The sequence below is a fragment of the Rutidosis leptorrhynchoides genome, chromosome 2, assembly GCF_046630445.1.
Source record: "Rutidosis leptorrhynchoides isolate AG116_Rl617_1_P2 chromosome 2, CSIRO_AGI_Rlap_v1, whole genome shotgun sequence".
Taxonomy (NCBI): Eukaryota; Viridiplantae; Streptophyta; class Magnoliopsida; order Asterales; family Asteraceae; genus Rutidosis; species Rutidosis leptorrhynchoides.
The window spans coordinates 519,079,507-519,104,051 of record NC_092334.1 but is presented as its reverse complement, the minus strand read 5'-3'; the positions used below and the strand labels follow the sequence as shown (position 1 = coordinate 519,104,051).

The 24,545-nt window shown below is 33.6% G+C and overlaps 2 protein-coding genes and 1 long non-coding RNA gene across 4 annotated transcripts; 2 read left to right on the top strand and 1 right to left on the bottom strand.

The window, feature by feature from the left end:
• The first annotated feature begins 2,104 nt into the window (after positions 1 to 2,104).
• Positions 2,105 to 4,446, top strand: LOC139892871 (thioredoxin F-type, chloroplastic-like). Of its 2 annotated transcripts, none has more exons than XM_071875995.1 (3): positions 2,105 to 2,468; positions 3,703 to 3,802; positions 4,173 to 4,446. In XM_071875995.1, exons 1-3 carry the CDS (start codon positions 2,161 to 2,163, stop codon positions 4,308 to 4,310), a joined length of 546 nt encoding a protein of 181 aa, XP_071732096.1. In that variant the 5' UTR covers positions 2,105 to 2,160; the 3' UTR covers positions 4,311 to 4,446. The 2 variants fall into 2 exon arrangements, with proteins under 2 accessions (XP_071732096.1, XP_071732097.1); XM_071875996.1 differs by having other exon boundaries at positions 2,107 to 2,468; positions 4,176 to 4,397.
• A 3,737-nt stretch (positions 4,447 to 8,183) lies between these two features.
• On the top strand, positions 8,184 to 9,805 carry LOC139892870 (uncharacterized). The gene is made up of 3 exons (XR_011774278.1): positions 8,184 to 8,232; positions 8,954 to 9,081; positions 9,648 to 9,805. It is a non-coding gene; the product is annotated as an uncharacterized lncRNA (long non-coding RNA).
• A 4,038-nt stretch (positions 9,806 to 13,843) lies between these two features.
• LOC139892869 (uncharacterized) lies at positions 13,844 to 17,464 on the bottom strand. Its single transcript, XM_071875994.1, has 5 exons — positions 17,262 to 17,464; positions 15,320 to 15,546; positions 15,149 to 15,229; positions 14,139 to 14,489; positions 13,844 to 14,039 (listed from the first exon to the last, which is right to left on the bottom strand). The coding sequence occupies exons 1-5, from the start codon at positions 17,416 to 17,418 to the stop codon at positions 13,938 to 13,940; spliced, it is 918 nt and encodes a 305-aa protein (XP_071732095.1). The 5' UTR covers positions 17,419 to 17,464; the 3' UTR covers positions 13,844 to 13,937.
• Positions 17,465 to 24,545: the final 7,081 nt, after the last annotated feature.

Here is a 24,545-nt window from a genome sequence, read left to right as displayed (position 1 = left end):
CGCAGTCAAACAATATGCAACCACATCCGCGAATATCAGTCTATTCAGTGGATCAAACAAGAGAACAAAAAAAGTTTCTTTTATTTCCTTGTTTAATATTAACTGTTTTATCTTCAGTCCAAACTTTCGCGATTTCGCCGTTCGGACTGCGGGGGAGTGTTAGATAATAGGTTCGTCCCAAGTCCGATATGTGGGCTTGGGTCCGTTGGGGTTCTTAGCATTCTAGGGGTTGTAATCACTATCACTATATATATCGTATCAATACTAAAGTCATATTCTATAACATAAACAAAGTCGTTACTATATTTAAAATACCGACAACATAATAGTTTTTGGTGACAAATATCTTGCGAAAATCGGCGACAACAAACAAAACAGTGACACTGATTTTATGTAAATAACATAGATGGATAGCAACGATTAAAATTAAGTATACACAAGAAACTAACCGTGAATAGCAAGAAAAAAAACATAAAATAAACCCTAATCTTTTACCAACATCGATGGCCTTAAACGTTAAACATTTGTTCACCGATAAAAAATCACAAGAAACAAAGAGAAATTAAATCGCAACCTTTCACCATTAGCAATCACTTCGAAAGTCAAACAGTCGTTCATTGATTACATCGTAGGTTGAGCGTTAACTCGACGACGATTACGAAATCGAAGTAAAAAAACGTTTATTGCAACAAAGCACCGAAATAAAGCTTTCCAAAAATTTCCTTGGTGGCGATGGAGACGATGTTGATGGAGATGATGGTTGGTGGTGATGGAGACGATGGGTGGCGATGGAGACTCTAATAAAAATTGCAAGAAACGTCTGCGCTGTCATTCGCAGTTTAAAGTTTCTAGGGTAGGTGAAGAATAAACATCAAGAAAATGACGAAAATACATTTTTAGAATAAAAAATAAGTACCTTAATGTTGTTGGAATGTTGCACTTTCACACGCGTTAATACATTACTCCATGTCATTACTATATATACTAATTAGTGTAAAAAGTCACTCATTTCATTGGTCTACATGGCAACTTCACAACCTTTTCCATATTTTACTTTTAACCCTTTAACTTTTTAGTTTTCCAATATTGATTTTTTATCTTTTTTCCTTTAACTTTCTAATCTTCCAATATGTCCCCTAAAATTCTTTCTTCAATTTAATATTTTAAAAAGACATACTAAATATTTGTTATTTTCATAATTATTCTCTTACCTTTTTTACAATCTTAAAAAAAAAAACATTCTAACTTTCTTTAGAAAAATAATGTAGACGTGTTCGGTCCGTTAAATCGACTTTTGTTTTTTGGCTTATGTATGACTTATTAGCGTCAAATTATTTCACTCGAAAACATATTGTAATGTACAACAAAATTCTTCTCAACCGCAGCGAAGCGCGTGACTAAAAACTTGTAATGGAATGGTTCAGCACTGAATGCTGAACCGTTCAGCATTCGGTGCGTTTGTTTCTGACCTCTGAATGACATATAGTGTTGAATGGTTCAGAATTAAGCTCTGAACCATTCAAAGCAGAAACACTCTCTTAACCATTAAGAACCTAAATTTTCTGTAATATTGTTGTGAAATCATATCCTGATCACTTAACTAACAAGTATATTAAATTTTTTATTAATGTAACATGTTAATAAGGTAGTTTTACTCGGTTCATATCGTTCGTTCTAAATGATTATCAAACAGCTTATTTTCATTCAGAGCAAACTTTATTCAGAGGCTCTGAACCATTCAGATTATGAACTATTCAGCACTAAATCATTCAATTTTATCAAACGCACCCTAAATGGTGTATTCTAAATCATCCCTCATTGGTCCACTTGTCAACTCCACCCTCACCAATTTTCCCTTTTTTTTTCCCCTTTTTTTTTTCTTTCTTACTTTTTTTTTCAAATTGCCCCAACATCGTGGGGCCCACAATACTAGTTATCTCTAACTACTGTATTTCTTTGTATTTCGTTGGTACTTTGTTCTCAAGCTGCATGCTAACCACAAAAGAATTTATACCCAAACTACCCTTAGATATTCGCATCAAATCCATCATCATCAATGGCAAAACCGTCTTTTAAATTACATATCAAGCTTTCTCCGTCACATGTTCTTCAAAAAGATCATTTCCAACCCTCACTGATTAGCGTCTTCCAATCACTACAATGGCGTTACAATTTCATCACATTTCCCGGCCAATTGCTCCGGCGCCGGCGCTTTCTTCACTCCAATCACTCTCTTCATGGCCGACTAAACACTCCACCATCGTCGGAGATGGTCACCGGACGGTCAATTTAACGAGTAGTAAAGCTAGTATAAAAATTAGGTCTACGGTGACGGTGAGATCGAGCCTGGAGACTTCCGGTCCGGCGGTGGTTGTTGGTGTGGTTACGGAAGTTGATAAGGATACGTTTTGGCCGATCGTTAATGCCGCCGGTGATAAGACTGTCGTTCTCGATATGTATACTCAATGGTAAATTCATTAGGTTAATTGATTATTCTACATTATCTGCTATTTATATAGTTGATATGTATGTATATGTATGTATGTATGCACTTGTGTTTGTGTTTGACCGGGTAAAACCTGTAGAGTGTGGCTATTGATTGTTTGATTAGGTCAAATCTGTGGAGTATTTGATCATGTAACAAATTCAATAAAATTAACAGAATCCTGTAGAAAAATAAATTACTGTATAATTTAGTAGAATTAGAGTAATGTACTAATGTGTAGAGTCTTTGATTATAAAATAAATTGGTAAAATTAACTTAATTTGTGTATAGACTGTATGATCATGGAAAGAATATGTAGAATTTATTAAATGTGATGAGTGTTCGATTGTGTAATGAACTAGCTGAATTAACAAAAGGCGTGGTGTGTTCGATTATGGAATATATCACTTTGACCAGGTCAAACGTATAGATTGTTTATTGTATTCACAGGTACTGTTGGATTGTGTGTTAATGTTTGGAACTAACTTGAATTATGAAAGTTGGAAGTTTAGTTTAGTATGATTGATATGGTAGTGCAAGATGATTCCATTTTGCATTTCACTCTAAACGTTCCATATTTATGTAGTGGTTACTACTGGTTAGCAGAATGTTGATTGTGGTTAGAGATGGTGAAATACATTGCCAGTTGAGTTATAAGTACTTGAGAAGCTTTTATGAACTAATTTCCAAATCTTTATTTGGTACGTTCGGGAGTTGTTTGTTTTTGCAGACCTCGTGTCTCCCTTTGTAAGTTGCTTAAGTTCAGATAGATTTTTGTCTGCAATGGACACCACACAAGATTTTTTATTTTTTTTTATCTACTTTTGTTAATGATTGTTATATAATATGGGAGATACAGAAGACCAAACATGGAAGAAAGAATTAAGTAATTTGTGAAGGGAGTGAATGACTATATGGCTGGCTTAATCTCTTTAAATAACAAAGCGACAAGAGATTAATGTATGCTAGCTTAAATAAAGTATGATCCATAAAGTTATGTATAGTATCTATGTTAGAACTTAAATTTAAATCTTGCAAATTAACCATAGAAAGAGTAAATGTTTGTTTAATTACCAACTTGATTATTTTATATTGCACAACACAATTGTAAATATTTATTTTGGTTATTATAATTCTGACATTGCCTAATACTTAATCACGTTCCAGTAATTATTGTTATTCTAAATCAGATGGTTTCTGATTATCTGAATTTGTAGGTGTGGTCCTTGCAAGATAATCGCTCCGAAGTTCCAAGGATTGGCTGAGAAGTATCTTGATGTCGTCTTTTTAAAGCTCGACTGCAATCAAGAAAACAAGGTACGGTTATAATATAATTTCGTGTATACTTTGTGCTATCAGTACAAGCTACAAAACAAGATTTCACTTTACAGGCTGCTATGGCTAAAAACTAAATTTTTAGTTTCACCTTTATTCCTATTAGATAATTGAAAAACAAGGTCCGAGGATAAAATTCTTATAATCATGCCAGTTGAATCCTTTATATATCCAGTTATAATCTTATTATTATTTGATATAAATCGTTGACTGCCAATTGTAACTGGATTTTAGTGATGAAATTACAAATTACGAGTACATATCATTTTTGCCCCACTTAATGACCGTTCTTTGATGATTTAATTATAATTGATTTATTTTTTGATGTCGGTAATTTTAATATTTTTATTAGCAGCCATTGGCAAAGGAGCTAGGGATAAAGGTGGTTCCTACCTTCAAGATACTCAAACATGGTAAGATTGTGAAAGAAGTTACTGGGGCTAAGTTTGATAATTTAGTTGCTTCCATGGAGGAAGTTAGGTCCAGTTAAACAACGATATTATGTTTATAATGTAACAATCCATCCATATGTTTTATAATGTAACAATCCATATGTTTCAACTTAAGTTATTTGTAAGTATTCGAATTCCATCCTTAGCTTCTCTTCGAAAACAGTAAGATCTTGTTACACATAGGTGTCCCACGCAATCCTGAATATGTGATTCAGTTGATAGAAAATTTCCTTACAAACTAAGAAAACCTCACATACATATAGATTCTTAATTATTTATTCCTCATGATGAATGCCCATACATGCATTATGTGATGATGGATACGTTTCCTGATCAAGTCCCTCGTACGAGGCAAATTCAGTACCTGACACATACAAATTATCTTGTAAGGAGTGACTAACGTTTATAATGATATAGACGTTCAACATGTATTTGAGAACAACGTGTTTACCTGGAGCACTTATAACACATCCTATTCCAAGGGTTTTCATTAGGTACGTCTCTACGTACTAATGAAATCCCTTGGAATTGGTTGTGCCATAAGTGCTCAAACTTTACTGTGGTTCTCATTGCATGGTAGTGCACCACCATAGTGACTGTAGGTACAAACGGCAAAACAATAGTCTCCTAGGATCTCTGCAGGGACATCAAAATCTCTATTTTTATATTTGTTAAGCTTATAATTGTGTTTTGTGTCTTCTATGCTTGTATTCGAGTCGTTATATAGAGGATGTAAGTGATGTGAAGGTGAGAAGTCATGTGACTACTTGTCATGTGAAATAACAGGTGCCATTGCAAGTCACACCTTCGAATCCTTGTAAAAAGTAAGTTTTTAAGCAAAAAGAAGAAAATCATGCACCAAAATTGTCCCTTTGTGGGCATGATCTGAGCCGATTTAAGGAAAATTTTGAATATATTCTACATTTATGATATTGACACATGTAATACACAACCTAAGGCAAAAGAAAAGAAATTTGGCGTGTGAGTCATGTGACTTGATGTTTCAAGCCAAAGTTATCAATTTCTGCAAGAGGCATAATTATCAGTTTATCACCTTTCTGATAATAATCTTGCAAAAATCCGGATTAATCTCTATTAATACTTTCTTTAAACAGTCCAATTTCATTTCTGCGGTTAAAATCGGATTTTAAATGGAGAAAGTCATATTAGTTGTTCGAAATTGGACAAAGTGAAAGTTGGTAACATTTTAATACAGTAAGAATTTTGAAGTCTTTGAAGTTTGAATGATTTAACGATTATGTGTTTGTCTTTAAACATTTACTAGTTAAAGAACCGTGATTTCATGGGTTTTATAATATGTTGATATTTTAAGACAATCTTCAATTATGATAACACAAATAAACAATAAAATATTCTAAAAGTTCAAATGTGTAGAAATACAAATAAAAAAAATCTTTTCAAAATAAAGTACCGGACTTAAATTCGAAAGTAGTAGTCATCAACGGTTCCTATCTGAGGTTCGATGTATAAAATTGCAGGCGGCGATAATGTAAATTTTTGATGTTGTTCTCAATTCTATGATCTCGTTTGCCATATATTCGTTAATGTCACTACAAGAAATTCGTTCTTTTGCCACGAATCCATTTGTGGCGACATAGATTTCGCCGCAAACAACCTGCTAAACGACAAAAATTCCTCACTTCTTGACTTCTTGAGTCAAAGTTAACTTTTGTGGCGACATGTCCCCAAAAATGTCGTCGCAAACTTAATTTTCCATTTACTTTTCTTTTTTCTCAATAATAAACTGGTCAAAGTTTGAAAATATTGAATTGTGACGGCATGTCGTCACTAAAAGTCGCCGCAATTTTTTATTTATTTATATTCCAATTAATTTTCTCTCTCTCCAAATTGTAAAAATTAACAAGTGGAGGGAAAGTTTCCCGCCATCCCTATTGTGGCGACCAGTCGCCACTATTGTCGCCGCAATAAAAAAAATTTCGATTTACTTTCCAATTAAATTTTTCCCATCAAACTGAAAAAGTTTACCTTGTAGCGGGAAAGTTTCGCGCTAGTTCAATTGGGGCGACATGTCGCCCTAAATGTCGCCGCAATTGGTTCATATTGATTTAAGATAACAAAATGCGGCGCTGGAATGTGGTAGTGTATGACGGTGGAATGAGGTGATGATCTGCGATGGTGGAATGAGGTGGTTATGTATGACGATATAATGTGGTGGTTATGAATGACAATATAATGCAGTGGTGATCTAAAAAATGGTGGATTGCGGTGGTGATGTATGACTGTGGAATTAGAGGGCGAAATGTGGTGGTTATGTAAGAAGGTGGGATTTGGTTGTAATGTATGACGTTGGAGTGAGGTGGTGATGTATGATTGTGAACGGAGGAAGTGTTGTAAGACGGTGGAATGTGGCGGTGATGTAAGATAACTGAATGAGGCGGTGATGTATGACGGTGGAATTTGGCGGTGATGTATGACATTGGAATTTGGCGGTGATGTAAGATGGCGGAATGAGACGGTGATGTAAGATGGCAGAGTGTGGTGGTGATGTAAGATGATGAAATGTGATTATTATGTAAGAAGGCGGAGTTTGGCGGTGATGTATGACTGTGGAATGTGGTGGTGATATACGATAACGACCAATAGAACGATAAGAAGGACGAAGACAATATATATATATATATATATATATATATATATATATATATATATATATATATATATATAGTTGAGGTGTGGAGACATTTAAACATGCCGGAAAAAGTGTCACTAAACACTGTTTAAACATTGAATATAACCACGTTAAATTCTCGTGTTTTTATCATTCTTGCTAGCTTTACGATTTTTCACTATATTTTCGTTCATTGGAAGTGAGTTGATAACTTGGGGTTATCTAGCCTTGTTTGGGCTCACATAGTCGGGTTTTTAACACACACACACACATGTATATAGTAGAGGGATCAAATGAGAACTTTTAACAATGAGAACTCTGAGAACTAAGGTAGTCGAGCAAAAAATAGGATGCGACCGAACAAAAATTCTTGTAGTCGAACAATTTTTATTTTTGATCTTTTTGCTTGGTTCTACATTTTATGTAGAACAGGATGTAGAACAGCATGTAGAACATGCACATGTTCTACATAAATTTTCATCAAATTAAGTTAGGGTTTAGGTTTAGGGGTTTTAGGGTTTAGATATTATGGTATAAGGTTTAGATTTTAGGGTTTATATTTAGGGTTTAGAATGAGTTTTTTACACGAACGGTTTAGAGTTAGGGTTTAGGGTTTAGGGTTGAGGGTTTACGGAGTAAACCCGAAACCCTAAACTCTAAATCGGGCTAAATAAAAAAAGTTGATTTTGATGTAGAACTAGTTTTTAAATGAACGGTTTAGAGTTTAGGGGTTAGGGTTGAGGGTTTACGGACCGTAAACCCTAAACCCTAAACCCTAAATCGGGCTAAATTCTAAAAAAAAACTAAAAAAAACCTCAAAAAACGTTAACATGCATCAGGTGCATTTTAAGCTCCTGTTGAATTTTTTTTTTTTATCAATCTACACAATGTCAGTAGATTACGGATTTTTTTTTTTAAATTGGAGCTCTAATGTAAAAGATATAAAAATCTCATTTTACTTATCCCCTTATTCCAAAAATGCCACTTATCCCTTGATCTCCCCTCTATATATATATATATATATATATATATATATATATATATATATATATATATATATATATATAAAATAAGAAAGACTTGAGAAAACTTTTCATCAATTTTCCTTGAAAATTTTCATTTGCCGCTAGAGGGAAAATAAATGAAAATTTTGAGCAGACCCCAAACCCTTTTTCTTTCATTTTTGTAACCGCAATTCTTCTCTCAAAACCCTTTTTTCTTTCATTTCTTTAACCCCAATTCTTCTTCTTCTCGGGTTACAACTTAAAACGCGAATCTAACCAAGATTTCACCTCACAATCTTGTATAAGGTAAACATCTAACCTTCAATTTCTCAAAACTTCCAATTTCTAAAGATTATTGCTAAAAAATTCGGATTTGAGCAAAATCATATGAAATTTTAGATTTTTCGTTTTCAATTGTACGATTTTAGCAAAACCGTGATATTATATATGTTATATTTTCATTTATTTGCAAGTTTGTTGATTTCTGAACTTAGAAATTATTATATTTGGTAATTTTGGATTATTGAGCACTTAGAATGAAAAAGGCTAAATGAATGAAAAAGGGTACAACTGAAACTACTAACTAGCCTACTGCATTTATGTTGCTATGTTGAACTTAATTTATATTATATCATGTATGTTTTGGATATGCAGTATATGTTTTGTTAGTTGTAAATTTATAAATCCATATATGCAGTAATATGTTCAAGATTTGTTTTTTTTTTTTTTTTTTATTTCGTCGTCGTTCGATTTTATGGTTGTGACGTTGCTGCGGACGGGTGTGACTGTATCGATGGTAGTAACGTTTGATTTCGGTAACATGTTTTTTCAAGATTTACAACGCAACAATGATAAAAAAATTTCAGTTCTATGTTTTGAAACCTTAACCTCAAAAGGTATTTGTATTTGATTCCTAAATGATCATATTTCAATTGTTTATGCAACATCTTTAATATGTGTTGATTCTTATTTGAAGTTTACTACAAGTATATTTTATGCATATCAAGCGTTTGCTAATATGTTTCAGTAAAAAAAAGTGGCTACTAATACTCTTTATAACGATTTTTAAGACTCGAAAAGAGATGAAGGGAGATATCTACCGTAACCATTACCTTCTAGATTAGTTTCAGTATCTCTATTCGGAGTTTGCAATTGGTAAGTGTGTCTTTCGATTTCAATTTTTGTTAAAATGTTTTACATTTTTTCATGGCCTTAGAGTAGTTGGTGAGTTTGCAATTGGTAATATGATTTGCATCCGGATTTTGCAATTGGTGATAACACTTGCGGGTTTCGTCAATATGTTTTACGTTCTGAACTAATACGAGTTTGCAGTTAGTGACTTTTGGCTTCAATCGCAATTTTGTAAATTTTTTCCTATAGTCGTTTCTGTTTGTTTCTTTGGTCAAAAGTATCGTCTTTGAAGCAATCTCTCTACCCTGGAGTAGAGAGGGGGATGACTTTCTCTTTCGGTGGGTGGGATTTTCTCCCAACTCGTGGTTAGAGAGACGACTCCTCTTTTATTCCAGGTTAGAGGAAGGATTGTCTACATCTCACCTCCCCCATACCCTGCTTGCGCGGGATTGGGTATTGTTGTTGTTGTTGTTGTTGTTGTTGTTGTTGTTGTTGTTGTATCGTCTTTGAACTTTATTCTACTTTACAATAACATTACAATTGCTTACTGCATCCTAAACGGTTTATTTGATCAAACTTGCAACAACCAGGTACCGAATCTTTCAGATTGTCATTTTGCATCTACGCTACATATTCTTGGTAAAAGATAGATGGTAACACTAACTAAGAAATATGCAGTTATCCACTTGCAGTTCTGGGACACAGCGACACTTTACTTTTTCACATTCGTTATCGGTTACCCCTTTCACCAGAGGTAATGTTTATGACACTATAAGTAAGTTTTTGCATCTATGATTTTCTTAGTTTTTGTGTTTGTAACAGTTAGGATTAGGTTTTCGCTGTCAAAATTAGTGTAGTCTATTGATTTCGTTAAGCAATTGTGTTTGTGATAGATCAATTATTTAATGGCTATATACAGATATTTATATTTGTATGTTAATGTTTCATATTACAGAACCCATGTCTCACTACACTTTTAATTTGCCCAGATTGACGATATGTACCACATTTTTTCAAATATTTACTTTCTTCTCAGGATTTGCTAAATGCGCACCCGCAATGAAAGCTGTCGAGGAATCAGGCAACAGTTACACGCGGTCAATCTGTCAGTGTAAATACCAATATCATGTCTGCTTATCTTCTAACGGTGCGAAACCGAAAATCCCCGCCGCAACGCGCTGGCCTGACCGGATCTCGTATATATGTGTGTGTGTGTGTATATATATATATATATATATAATATCAATTATATCAATTATTCTTTTGTTGAAATTATGCAGCTTTCAATGCAACGCCTTCAGAAAGAGAAGCCCCAACTGAGTGAGATAGAGATTATGATGGAGGCTTTGGGCGCAAGACGTGGTTGGAGGAGAGGTATTGGTATGACAATACCCTCATCGTCTACATCCACGACATCCTCAACCCAAACAAGCAAACGATATTATACTTTGGACGAGGTTGAGGCTTTACGGGCCGCGGATGAGAAGAAGATAATGATGAGAATGGAAAAAAAAATTCCGAAAGGAGATGAAGGAACAAATTAAGCACTACCATGAGAATTACACCTCAAAACTCTATGATGCGGTAGTTAAAGGAAAAGAGCCCTACTTGTATGTTGATTCCGAGGATAATGAGGACGATTGTGGTGATAATGATGAAGACGACGGATGTGGTGATAGTGATGAAGACGATGGATGTGGTGATAGTGGCGATGGTGCATAGGGATCTTTGGCGCGTGACTTTGGTGTTTAGACTTTAGTTAGTAATTCGGATGTTGAAGAATTTGATATTTTGAACAATTTGGTTTGTAACTCGTATGTTAAATGATTGTAATTTGTGTTATTAGAAATCGCTTAGTTTGTACTAGATTTGTTTGTTGATTGGCATGTTATAAAACGAGCAATAACAGGTTTTGTATGCCGGAAGAAAACCCGGCATTTTCGCGTGGGAAGCAGGAAAAGCAGCTGCCTCCTGTGCAAATTTTCGCATTTTGTGGCGACATGTCGCCACAAGTCGCCGCTAATAATAGATGACGTCATAATAGATTTTAATTTTCTTTTTATTTGAAAAATAAATGTCGCCGCAATTTGTCGCCAAAAAATATATTTTAGAATTTCTTTTTTCTTTTCTTTTACCGTGTGCACAAAAGACGCCGCATAATATCAAAGGTGACGCATCTATTGCGGCGACCGTTTTGTGACGTATTTGTCGCCAGAATCAGTCTATTGTGGCGAAATGTGTGCCTAATGTGGCGACATAGTGTCGCCGTATTAGACCAGAATTGTGGTAGTGTGTCATTAATCTCTATAGGTGAACATGAATAGTGTGAATAATGTCACATATTATTGTCTTGCAATGAGTATCTTTTGAATCTCCGACAAAGACTTTTCACGTACTTGGTTAGCATGTAAATATCAGTACATTATATTTAATTAAAAATTGCCACATCACTACATTGTAAAACGACAACTTTTGACACCTATTTTAAAACTCAAAATGACAAACCTGACATCAAACACTCATTATATGGTAAAGGTTCGGGAGCTTTATATGACTTCCAACTTCAAAAAAACTTTATTGTTAAAATGTTCAGGAGCCTGTAGTTATTAATCATAGACTATAGGCGATTGTATAGTTTGATTTTGTGCTTTTAAATTTGACTCATTGAATATAAACCAAAGTCCAAAGTGTCCCATATGAATGAAGTAAATGGGTCAAATACTCTGACATGTAGGATGATCTACAAAATATAGATTTCTCTAAAGTATTACTCCTTTGATGCTAAGAAGGGCTCAAAATTTGCATCAATTTGAATACCCCCTTGCGTTACACTGCTTTTAGAATTGCTATTGTTGACTGCTAATTGATGAATTATCAGCATGCTTTGCCACTGCCTTTCTTTCATAGGATTGAGCCTAAGCTCTGATACCGAATGTAGGTTCAGTACCTTTGGTTTGAAATGTAAATGTGAATTTAACAAGGAAATACAAGGCTTGCGTGTATGTATTCAGATATGAAAACAAAGAGATAGTAAAAACAAAAGACACACTTTTATTCGTCACCAGTACTAGCTTTATATAGCTAGTGACTTGCATAAAAATATGATCTAATTCCTACTCTTTCAACCTAGTAGTACTCCATTCCATTCTCCCACTTGCCACATTTAACTCCAAAAGAACCGGTCACACACTACCAATTCCAACAACTAAATTTGACTCATTTAATTTAAATTAAACTAAAGTAAGAGACAATATTAAAACAAATCTAAACTTATGACAATGCATTTATTTTTCACTTAACCAAGATAACCACTCAACTATCAAAATTAGCCAACATTGTAGAGAGATTGGTCAGAGGTTCATTCTTTTGTCAGATCATTATGCAAAAGAGGAAGAGAGGCACGAAAACGCTCTGATACCATGTTAGATATTATAAATTGTGTCTTGCACTTCCATTAATTTCATCCGGTATAAATAGATTATGATGGTAACTAACTATGAGTGCATGGTCACTATACATTTAATGCATTCGTATGCATGCCTACTATACATTTAATGCATTCATATGCATGTCAACAATATATTTAATGCCTTCTCTATTCATCTGCATGTTTATGAGCTAACAGATAGTTATTGTATGTGTTGGTATATGTTATCCCACCTATTTTCTCAAAGTGATAAAGACGTATTAGGAAAGCAAATGTATTACAAAAAAATAAAAGGAATAGTAATGGGGGAACATGAATAAGAACTTGGACCAATGATATGATATGGCTAGAATCCCTCTTCTATATATGATACATGAATAGGAACTTGGACCAATGATATGATAGGGCTAGAATCCCTCTTGTGTATATATATACATATATATATATATACATATATATGTGTATATATATATGTATATATATATATATATATATGTATATATATATATATATATGTATATATGTATATATATGTATATATATATATATATATATATATATATATATATATATATATATATATATATATATATATATAGTACATGCAAACTCTAGAAACCCTAACCCTACAAACGGGTCGGGCTATACTAAACATGCCTAACATAATCTCCGCTCTAACAAATCTGTTCAAATTTAATTGGTTACCTCTGGATTGGTGGGTTGACCTGATAATTTGAACCTCGGCCCGAGCCAAATCGAAAAAAATAATCAGTTGGTGGGTTAATTTCGCATCAACAAGTTAAAATTTGTGGGTGACTATTGAGGTTGGTGGGTTGACGCGTTAATTTAAACCTTGACCTGAACCGACCCAGTCCGAAAAACTAAGTGGGTTGTTAGGTCTTGAGCTAATCGGTTGACAAGTTTAGATGAATATACGAGTTAAATATATAAAATTTGCTAGATATATTGCCAAGTCTCTCTTATTGTTTTATCATGTTACCAACAATTTCATCCTATTTATGAGATCATCAATGAGTTTCTTAACCAAGTCTTTTTCATACAAAGGTTAAAAGATAACATCCGTGGCTCTAACAGATTGATATAACTGCTCAAATGTCGTTTTTATACAACTTCCATGTTAAGAAAACGTCACTTTAATGAAGAAATAGGTTAAGTATCGACGCATCGTATAAGCAATATTTTTGGTTGAAAAGTTAAATTAGAGGGTACAAAGTTAGTATATACGCGATGGATCTCACGCATGCATGCACATAGGCACTGTTTGTTTACATGTGTGTGAAGATTATAATTTGAAAAATATAATCATTCTAAAAAGATACTCCGTACAATATAAACTCATGTTTTACAACAAATTTCTTGTATATAGAAAGATAAGGTAACAGTAATATGATTTACACAGTTGATATTATATATACTTACAGTAAGTGTGTGTTTACAAGGTTGTCCTTAAAAACTGCACTAAAAAGTAGAGAAGTGCAAGAAACAGTGCTAGTTGATAAGCATCCCTTTGAAAATCATCCCCAGTTTGGAAAAACTACAACAAACATGCAATAGATGGTAAAGATAGATCATACAATTTAATTTAATTTAATAATTAATCAATTAATAATTAATAATAATAATAATAATGTACCTTTGCAGGGTCACCGGAGGGATCTGGATAAATATTCATTTCTTCTTTCTTTGGTGAAAAACGGCTAGAGAAGTTTTTGAGCGAATCTGACAAATCTTTGGACGACTGGATTGTTGAATATAGACGTCGTGAAGCCCAAAAATAAGCCTTAGCAATAGCTGATGACGAAGATAAATCCCAAAGCTCTTCGTGCTCGATCACTTGACCACTAATTTGGTTGAGTGTAAATCGAGAGTTGACTTTGAGAATCACGGGTCCTCCTATACTAGCTAGAGGATTTTTAGGGTTCCCTTTTAGTGTCCACTTTATATTCAAAACACTAGTAGACAACATTGACATGTCCTGCACACTCTGTCAAAATGGGCGGGTCAGATGGGGGTAAGTGGTTAACACGGGTTTGTCCATTTTGACTCAATTAACTAATGTATCGAAGTTGAAATCTTAAGTGGTCCTTTTTTAAAAGGTTGCAGAACTCGCTTCTCAGGGAGTACTCGGTCGAGACTTTGGATTGAGTAAACGGAAATTAGGGGATTAATCGGATTGGACTTTCATACACTTAAATAATAAATTTCAAAATTCTATACTCCGTGTAAATATAGAAGAAACCATAAACAAGAACATAAACTATAACATAATTGTCTAAAAACATAAACACAATCGTTCATTTGTTCAAAAACACTAAAATTCTGGTTTAAATTTATATTAAAATGTTGACCAAATTTGATTTTAGCCAACCTTGACCAACAAATCCGATTTTGACCCATTAACCGACATTTACCGATTAATTAAAAGAATTTTGAAAAATCGGATCTATCTGTTCTATCTGTTCTTAAAAAGAAGTAATTGGGGATTAATCGAGAGTAATCAGGGTTTTTTACAACGTGCTTTATTAACATGCTTTATTAACAGAAGTTAAGTTATTTAGATGTGAATCTTTCTATATTGGGAACCATTATGTATCATTTATCCAAAACGATAACGTTTTAAAAGAAACAACATAACATTCTCACCGCGTTAGGTTTATTTAATGCATCATTAAACCATAACGGTCTCTTGTATTTCTCGCGGCCAGTAAAACTTCTGATGGGGTCCTGCATTTAGTAACACAATAAATACTAATCCTCCCGTAAAACACGGTTGTAGATTTTCCATTCTAATTATAATACTGTTGTATTCGATACCTTATATTTGACTGACACTGCATACGTTCCAAGAGCACGATTTCCATCTCGCAGTTCTAAAATGTCGCGTACAAGTTGTCTTGCAGTAGCTTCAACAGATGGACTGCTAATACATTCAAACTCGTTGCATAATTCACCAAAATCCATACCATCAACGATTTTATCAGCCTCTGATTTTTCAACTATACGCTCAGTAGACACCTCTGTTGCCTTCGACTCATTTGCTACTGCAGTTAATTATATAAAAACAACTTAGTTATTTAATGTCACCATAATAGATTTTTTTATCTATAATTGAAATAAACTACTTTATAAACATCTATTATGAACAATTACATAAATATCCTAAAGAAGTTACTAAATTACTCTGTAAGTATTACGGAGTAACTTGCATTAGAAACTACAGAATCCATATCAATACAGGCCATGATTAATAAACTAGAGATACAAACACGATACAAATATTTGGCATTACGTTTAATATTATTATAATAGACATATAATATAATAATCAGAATCAAATAACCAACTGTAACAAATTAGGGTGTATAAGATAGCGTTTGCAGTTTTTTTTAAAGACAATAATTCATAAATAAAAATAAACTAGCAAGAAGCTACTGATTACAACAATCCAAAATAATAACTCCAACTAAAAAACACCACGACCAATGCCTCAGTTCCTAACAATCTTATAACTCAGTTCAATATACACGACCTCGATAGTGTTTGCATGTGTGATTGTTATTTGATTTTATTTGAAGACTAACATATCAATTGTCCTTATAAATTATTCACGAATCAGTTTCATCTCTACCAACATAAGTCTTTTTGGATTAATTAAACAACAAAATGAACGCTTAAGATTTAATCAAGAGGGAAGCACTTTTTTTCGAAATTTTTTTTCAGGCATCAAGATCACATGAAAATATGAACATTTAAAAGAGACACTTTGTGATGAATGTTATTATTTTGGCGGTAAAACGCTCGAAGAAAAAAATGAAAACATTCAATGCATTTGAATGTTTTGATTCTGAGTTTTTTTTAAGGGGTTAGAAATTAGGGTTTAGCTATTAGGGTTTAGAAATTAGGGTTTTGGGTTTAGAAATTAGGGTTTAGATTGAATATTTTATCACGAACGGTTTAGAGTTTAGGGTTTAAGGACCCTAAACCCTAAACCCTAAACTCTAAATCGGGAGGTCACGGGTTCGAATCCTGCCATAGGCAGACGAACTTAATAGTGGCCCCTGACAAGAGGGTGCTTTTCCTGGCACAGGTGATACCTGGGTTGCCTGCTGCCCCAAGGGTTACGCGCTGCGCGGAGGCCAATGTGCCTATTCGTAGTAGTGGTTCCTCGGTTACCAAAAAAAAAAAAAATGGGCTAAATTTCGAAAAAAAAACACTTCACACAAGATGAAAACAAAACAATGCAAATAAACTCAGAATCAAAACATTCAATTCATTGAATGTTTTCATTTTTTTCTTCGAGCGTTTTACCGTCAAAATAATAATATTCGTCACAAAGTGTCTTTTTTAAATGTTCATATTTTTACCTAATTTTGATGTCTGAAAAAAACAATTTAAAAAAAAAACCAAAATTTAAAGAAAATTTTACTTCCCCCACTCCCCAAAAAAAATGCTTCCCTCATGATTATGACAACGCTTATATTAACATGTACATTATTATAATGGGAGTATTTGTTAACTCGAACACCCAGAACTAATTACCTATCAAATAATCACATTTAAAACACCATAGATTACAAAATCCAGATTCAATCAATATGACAATATGGGAAAAGTAATAAGCAAAAATATCTATTAACTCGAACACCTAGAACTTATTACGTATCAATCAAATATTAAATAATCACATTTAAATCACCAAAGATTACAAAATCTAGATTCAATGAATATGAGAAAAGTAATAAACAAAGATATAAACCTCGTACTGGGATAAGACGGCGGCGGTGAGAGGAGAAGGTGACGTGGGAGGTGGTGGAGCGGAGGTTAACGGCGGCTATAGGTGGATTAAGGGAAATGGTGGGCAGAGAAGAAGCAGTAGCGACGGTCATGTCGGCTGTATGTTCCCTCCCATTCATGTCCTCTGCTTATTTGGTTTTGTCATTTTCTTTTCATTTTTAATTTTCAACAAGTGGATGGATAATGTGCTTAATGAGTGTCAGAGGATATGAAAATGCCACGTCATACAGTTTCAAGTTTCAACTAACGTTTCTTGACGTGCATTTTGACCCCTAAGAATTTTGCTGACTTTTAAAGTAATAAAAAAAGAAAAAGAAAATGTTTTTTTTTTTTTAAAGCAATAAAAATTTCCAAAACCTAAAAACAAATACAAGATGCTGCAAATGGGTAGCAGCATACACCATAAGCTCCTAATACATCGCAATCTAATCACTTAAATATATACTGAGTTAGCACATTACATATTACACATACAATTGATTTAACTATGTAATCGCCAAGTAACTATTCGGATTCGATAACCACGTGCACCAATCGATCTTCGGGTGCTTTAATCTTCTAGAGATCCAATCAAAACTCAAGATTTGTATTTCATTTACTATCGATGGAACACAACACACTTTACTTTTGAAAATCTTCAAGTTCTGACTTTTCCACAAAAGATACCCGCACGACCACTCGACTGCTTGCCAAATTAGACCCCCGGTTTTCGAGCATCCTTGAGCAACCGACCCATCAAAAGCTTCCACGATACTAGTTTTCGAAAAACAACATAAACCCCACCATTTGTAAACTCTTGTCCATACCTCAAAAGCGTTTTTACAAAAAATCAAGGCCTGATCAATACTCTCAACATCATCATCACACATTGGGCACCTTACCGTATGAAGGTCGACCCCTCTCTTATCAAGTTCCATTAATGACGACAACCTTTTTTTACATGCTCTCCAAATAAATATCTCAATCTTTTTTGGGATCAACATATTTCGTTTGGTTTCGGGAAGACTTCGATCACCTGCTAATGTTTTATCCATTATGATACTATTCAATTGTTTGGTTGTGAATTTACCGTTAGATGAGAAAGACCATCTCCATGAATCAGATGCTTCGCTGCTATGGGTATACGAGCTGATCAAGGCGATTAAATCATCTAGATCACTCTTCGTTCTGTCCATTGGATCCCTGGACCACTCCCAATTGAAAACGCAACCATTGTCTCCCCAAACCACTTGATCAGATACCTTTGCCTCCTTGTTTGCCTCTAGCCGAAACAATATGCTATACTTGAACTGTAGCTGCTCATCGCCCACCCACACGCTTTTCCAAAATTCTGTTGATGCACCATCTCCTACGACTTTCTGGAAGGAATTTTTAAACTGCAGCCCTAAAGAAGAAAGTGAATTGCCAACTCGAATAATATTAGTCCAGTTGATGCAAAAAGAAAACTGTGAAGTCGTAATATTATGTGTTAGACCCCCATCCGGCCCGTATATGCTTGTGATGATTTTGGCCCAAAGTGAGTTAGACTCGGTATGGAACCGCCACCACCATTTGCATAAAAGGGCTAGATTTTTACACTTGAGTGAGCCAACGTTTATAAAAAGAAATGTGTTTATAAGAAAAGAATGTTAATACTTCATAATTAACAATTAGTACAAGTTTGGAGTTGTAATTATAGAAAGCATAATAATAGCCGTAGTTAGGGATGGGATGTTCTGTTTATTGATTCATCCGATCCGATTCACTATTTATAATAGATATGGACGATCTAAATAGACGAATAATGGATATGAATATTCATATGGATGATCTAAATATTTTGTGGATAAAATATGAATGACAATTTATTATCCATGAATATATCCATTTTCACCCGAAATACATCTATCAATCCATATTTACGTACTAAACTATATATGCATACACATATACATATCGATATACATATACATATAACCTATAAGTTTTAAAGTTATTAACAAAAAAAAGGGTTATAAAAGTTACAATTTCAATCGTTACGAATAATATCTACACAACTCTCACGAGTCGTCCAACTCCCACTAACTCGATACTTCCGTCAGTTACCAAACTCTCACCTAGTTCCCGACACCCTCAACAATAAGTTTCAACTTTCGGGACTTACAAGACTATCCACTCCATCAATTACCTAAAGATTCATAATCGGTCACCCTCGAAGAAACTGCTCGTTTGTTGAACCAATCATCACCCAAAACCTGAGCTCCGGTCAAACGTATACTATCCGACACCCTTCGACAACCAATCTCCCTAATGAGAGAAACTCAAATCCGCCCTCATATTCCATATTCCCTGGAATATCCGACCAAAATCTTTGATTTTGGTAATGGGTGGGTTAAATATTTGCCACTAGCTGAATTTTCTTATAACAACAGTTATCATGCAAGTATTAAAGCTGCACCGTTTGAAGCGCTGTATGGTAGGAAGTTTAGGTATCCTGTCTGTTGGAATGAGGTTGAGGATGCTCAACTCACAGGTCCAGAAATTATTCATGAGACTACCGAGAAGATCGTACAGATTAAAGAGAGATTGAGAACCGCCAGAAGTAGGCAAAAGAGCTATTCCAATAAGAGAAGGAACGATATTTAGTTTCAGGTCGGTGATCGTGTTATGTTGAAGGTATCGCCTTGGAAGGGCGTGATACGTTTTGGTGAAAGGGGAAAGTTGAATCCTCGTTTTGTTGGACCTTTTGAGATTATTGAGAGAGTTGAACCCGTGGCTTATCATTTGAAATTGCCACAAGAACTCAGTGCTGTTCATGACGTTTTTCATGTATCGAATTTCAAGAAGTGTTTGGCCGAAGCCGATGAGACCATTCCTCTTGAGGAGTTGCATGTTGATAAGCAACTTCATTTTATTGAGGAACCTATTGAAATTATGGACCGAGAGGTTAAGACTCTCAAGCAGAGCAGAATTCCTATTGTTCGGGTTAGATGGAACGCCAGATGCGGTCCCGAGTTCACTTGGGAGCGTGAAGATCAGATGAAGCAGAAGTACCCGCATTTGTTCCCAGATGCTGAGTCAACCCCTGCACCTGCTTAAATTTCGGGACGAAATTTCCGTAACTGGAAGGTACTGTAACGACCCTACTTTTTCAGTTATCTTTTACCGTTAATTATTTAACGACCGTTAACTGTTATTCATGCCACGTCATTTCTATGACCTATATTATTATTTTAGTAATAATATATTAATTATTATGTGTTAAATGAATATTTGTATTCATATTTTAAATCATACGTTTCTACGTGTCGCGGATTTCTATCCGGCGAATCTTTTCGGTTTTCAAATCAACGGTCGAGCTTTTTGGATTTTTAAGTCCTAATTATTTTAAATATGATATTTTAATGTCATATATTTATATATAGTGTTTATATATATTTTCCGTCTCGTATTTGTTATCTCTCCGGATTTTTAATCGCGTAGTCGTGTTTTTGCGTTTCGGGTTTCGATCGGGCATTCGGGCCACAAGGAAATTACAAGTTATCAAATTGGGATAGTGGGCCCTACCCCACTCACCCCATTTGGCCGAAACCAAGGGGAGGGGTATACCCCCTTTGATAATGCTAAAAACGAACACATATTTCATAGCATTATCCCTCAAGAAAGACAAGCTTTTAGTTGCAGTTGTCCTATTTACAAGTAATATTCGTTTAAATATTAAAAGGTGAAGACAAAAGACAGATTCGACGAATTGAAGACGCAAAGGTCCAAAAAGCTAAAAAGTACAAGATACAATTAAAAAGGTTCAATTTATTGATAAGAAACGTCTAAAAGTTACAAGAGAACGAGCCGCGAAACGCAAAGTTCAAAATATTAAATCGTACCAAAGGACGTTCGAAAATCCGAAATCGGGACATGAACCAACTAATAATGCCCGACGCAACGGACCGAAAGTTACAAATTAATTATGTATATAAATATAATATAATATATAATTAATTATATAAATTATATATATATATTATATTTATATAATAAAATCCGTCGGCAGTCAAAGTTCAAGGAATGTTAGGTGAAACTGGAGGCTCCGCACACACTCGCGGAGTTTGTAGGCCTATAAAAGGTCACGAATTTTACTCGAATTTTACACCTCTTTTTCTACTTCCCTCTATATTATACATATACATATGTATCAATTATCACTTCAATTCGTAATATCAATTTGTAATTTTAATTTTAAGTTGGTAATAATAATAAGGGTAGATTAGTCGAATGTTTTAAGGTTTTGTAAGTCGAAACTCTGTCCGTGTAACACCGCGCTATTTTTAATCATTGTAAGTTATGTTCAACCTTTTTACATTAATGTCTTGTAGCTAAGTTATTATTATGCTTATTTAAGCCGAAGTAATCATGATGTTGGGCTAAAATATTAAAACGGGGTAATTGGGCTTTGTACCATAATTGGGGTTTGGACAAAAGAACGACACTTGTGGAAATTAGACTATGGGCTTTATATTTGTTTAATTAAATGATAGTTTGTTAATTTAATATAAAGATTTACAATTTGACGTACCTATAAATAACCATATATACTCGATCGGACACGATGGGCGGGATATTTATATGTATGAATAATCGTTCATTTAACCGGACACGGGAAATGATTAATAGTTAATAGACTTATTAAAACATGGGTGAATTATGTACAAGGACACTTGGCGTAATTGTTAACAAAGTATTAAAACCTTGTTTTACACGCAGTCGATATCCTGGTGTAATTATTAAACAAAGTATTAAGACCTTGTTACAGTTTAAGTCCCCAATTAGTTGGAATATTTGACTTCGGATATAAGGATAATTTGACGAAGACACTCGTACTTTATATTTATGACTGATGGACTGTTATGGACAAAAACCAGACGGACATATTGAATAATCCAGGACAAAGTACAATTAACCCATGGTAATAAACTAAAATCAACACGTCAAACATCAGGATTACGGAAGTTTAAATAAGCATAATTTATATATTTCATATTTAATTGCACTTTTAATTATCGAACTTTAATTTATTGTCATTTTATTTATCGTACCATTTAATTATCGCAAATTTTATTTTATCGCACTTTTATTTATCGCAATTTCATTATCGTTATTTACTTTACCCTTTAAATTAAGTTATATTTATTTTTAATATTTTACATTTGGTTTTAACTACGACTAAAGTTTTAAAATCGACAAACCGGTCATTAAACGGTAAAAACCCCCTTTTATAATAATAATACTACTTATATTTATATTTATATTTATACAAATATAGTTTTAAAAAAATATAGCGTTAAACTTGGCGAGTTCCCTGTGGACGAACCAGACTTACTAAAAATTACACTACTGTACGATTAGGTACACTGCCTATAAGTGTTGTAGCAAGGTTTAGGTATATCCACTCTATAAATAAATAAATAACTTGTGTAAAATTGTATCGTATTTAATAGTTTTTCGTAGCAAAAATATAACTATTTTATACACCACCTCGCACACATCAAGTATTTTTGGTGCCGCTGCCGGGGAAAGTTAAACGCCGAAAGCGCAACGCTAATAAAAAAAAGATTTTTTATTAAAGTTTTAAATACGTTTTTGTATAAATACGCTTTAAATATTAAAAATACAAAAATATTAAAAAAATATCTATATAATTTTTAAGAATTTGTTTAAAATTTATAAAATTATTAAGTATTTATATTTCTATTTTAGTTTTTATTTATTTTATATAAATACTTTATATATATATATATATAAAACAGAAAATAAAATAAAAAGTATAATAAAAACAGAACCTGTCGAATTTTTTGGCCTGCACCTCATTTGAACCTGCACTTTCCGCACTCGCGGAGTTTGGGGGTATCGTAAATCCGCACTCGCGGAGCCCCTCTGACAGGTCAAACCTGGTACAGCATTAATTACGAATTTAGGGTTAAAATTTAATTATTATTAATTATAATTAGGTTTAATTTAGTTTAATTAATTTTGTATTTTAAGTTTTAATTAGTTTTATAAAATTAATACTTTTATAAATAATAATATAAAAATAATATTTTTAATAAAAATTGTATTTTTTTTAACTTTAAGTTTATTTTATATTTTATATCTTTTTATTTGTTTTAGCGTAATATTTGTATTTTCTGCTCGTAATTAGTTTTAAGACATAGTTTTTGCCGTAGTATTTTTTTTTTATTTTTAGATTTTTAGGCTTTGCCGTAAAATCCCTTAAGTGCTTTTTCTTTAGACTAAAATTTAGGCGCTTTAGAATTTTACGACGTCGCTTATCGTTTTAGTATTTAATAAAATTTAGTGCCTAATTAAGATATTGCCGTTTTGGATATAGAATTTCTTTTATGTTTTAATACCTTTAGACGCAACTTTTAATATTTAATTTTTAGAATTTTAAGTTTCGACGCGCTACTTTCTTATTTTATTTTTCAATTTTTTATTTTTCGACGTTTTTCGACGCTACTCTTTTTCTTTCTTATTTCTCGCCGCTCTAGTTTTTAGGACTTAGAATTTTCTCTATTTCTTCTCTAATAATTCAAAACGAAAAATTATTTTAAGCAGTTAAATTGATAGACATCCAAATTTTCTGCTTCGTAGTAATAGTTGGATTTGTTAGTGGCTGAGTTGTGAGCTTCCGATTTAAAGGGTTCTGGCTCTCTGCTACATCTTTTGGCTATTCGAAACGTGAGCAAAAGCAGAATAGTCTATTAATTTGATAACTTATATAATTTTTCTATCTTTTTATAACTAATAGGATATTCTGTGAATGCACCGAGCAAAACGTTCACTACCTTTCATACGTTCACCACCTGTAACTCGATCAAGACATCTAGCAAATATTGTCGCCGTTGATTTTTTTTTAGAATCGTCATCTAGTCAACCAAGTACTCCAATTCAAATTTTTGATAATCTATTTTTTGAACCCGACCTCACAATTGAGAATCCGGAGGATATTCAGGGACAATTCAGAGATCCTAAACCATTAATCTTTCCTCCGGAACCACCAATCATTCAAACAGAGATTGTAGAGGAACCAACCATTAAATCAGAATCCTTTAGTGATTCAGATTCAACAAATTCAATTATGGAGAATCTGGAACCTCTAAGTATGGAAGACCGAATGAGAGCTAAACGCACTGGCCAAGGTCACGCCATTATTAAGCCAGACATTAATGCGCCAGATTATGAAATCAAAGGACAAATCCTACACATGGTA

Bases quoted from the DNA above. Each gene is read 5' to 3' on its own strand.
- LOC139892869 (XM_071875994.1), bottom strand. From the start codon at position 17,418: ATGAATGGGAGGGAACATACAGCCGACATGACCGTCGCTACTGCTTCT. The intron at 15,547-17,261 runs GTTTATATCTTT...AATTAACTGCAG, and splicing joins CCGTCTTATCCCAGTACGAG to TAGCAAATGAGTCGAAGGCA. The intron at 14,040-14,138 runs GTACATTATTAT...TGTTTGTTGTAG, and splicing joins CCTCCGGTGACCCTGCAAAG to TTTTTCCAAACTGGGGATGA.
- LOC139892871 (XM_071875995.1), top strand. From the start codon at position 2,161: ATGGCGTTACAATTTCATCACATTTCCCGGCCAATTGCTCCGGCGCCG. The intron at 2,469-3,702 runs GTAAATTCATTA...CTGAATTTGTAG, and splicing joins CTCGATATGTATACTCAATG to GTGTGGTCCTTGCAAGATAA. The intron at 3,803-4,172 runs GTACGGTTATAA...TATTTTTATTAG, and splicing joins ACTGCAATCAAGAAAACAAG to CAGCCATTGGCAAAGGAGCT.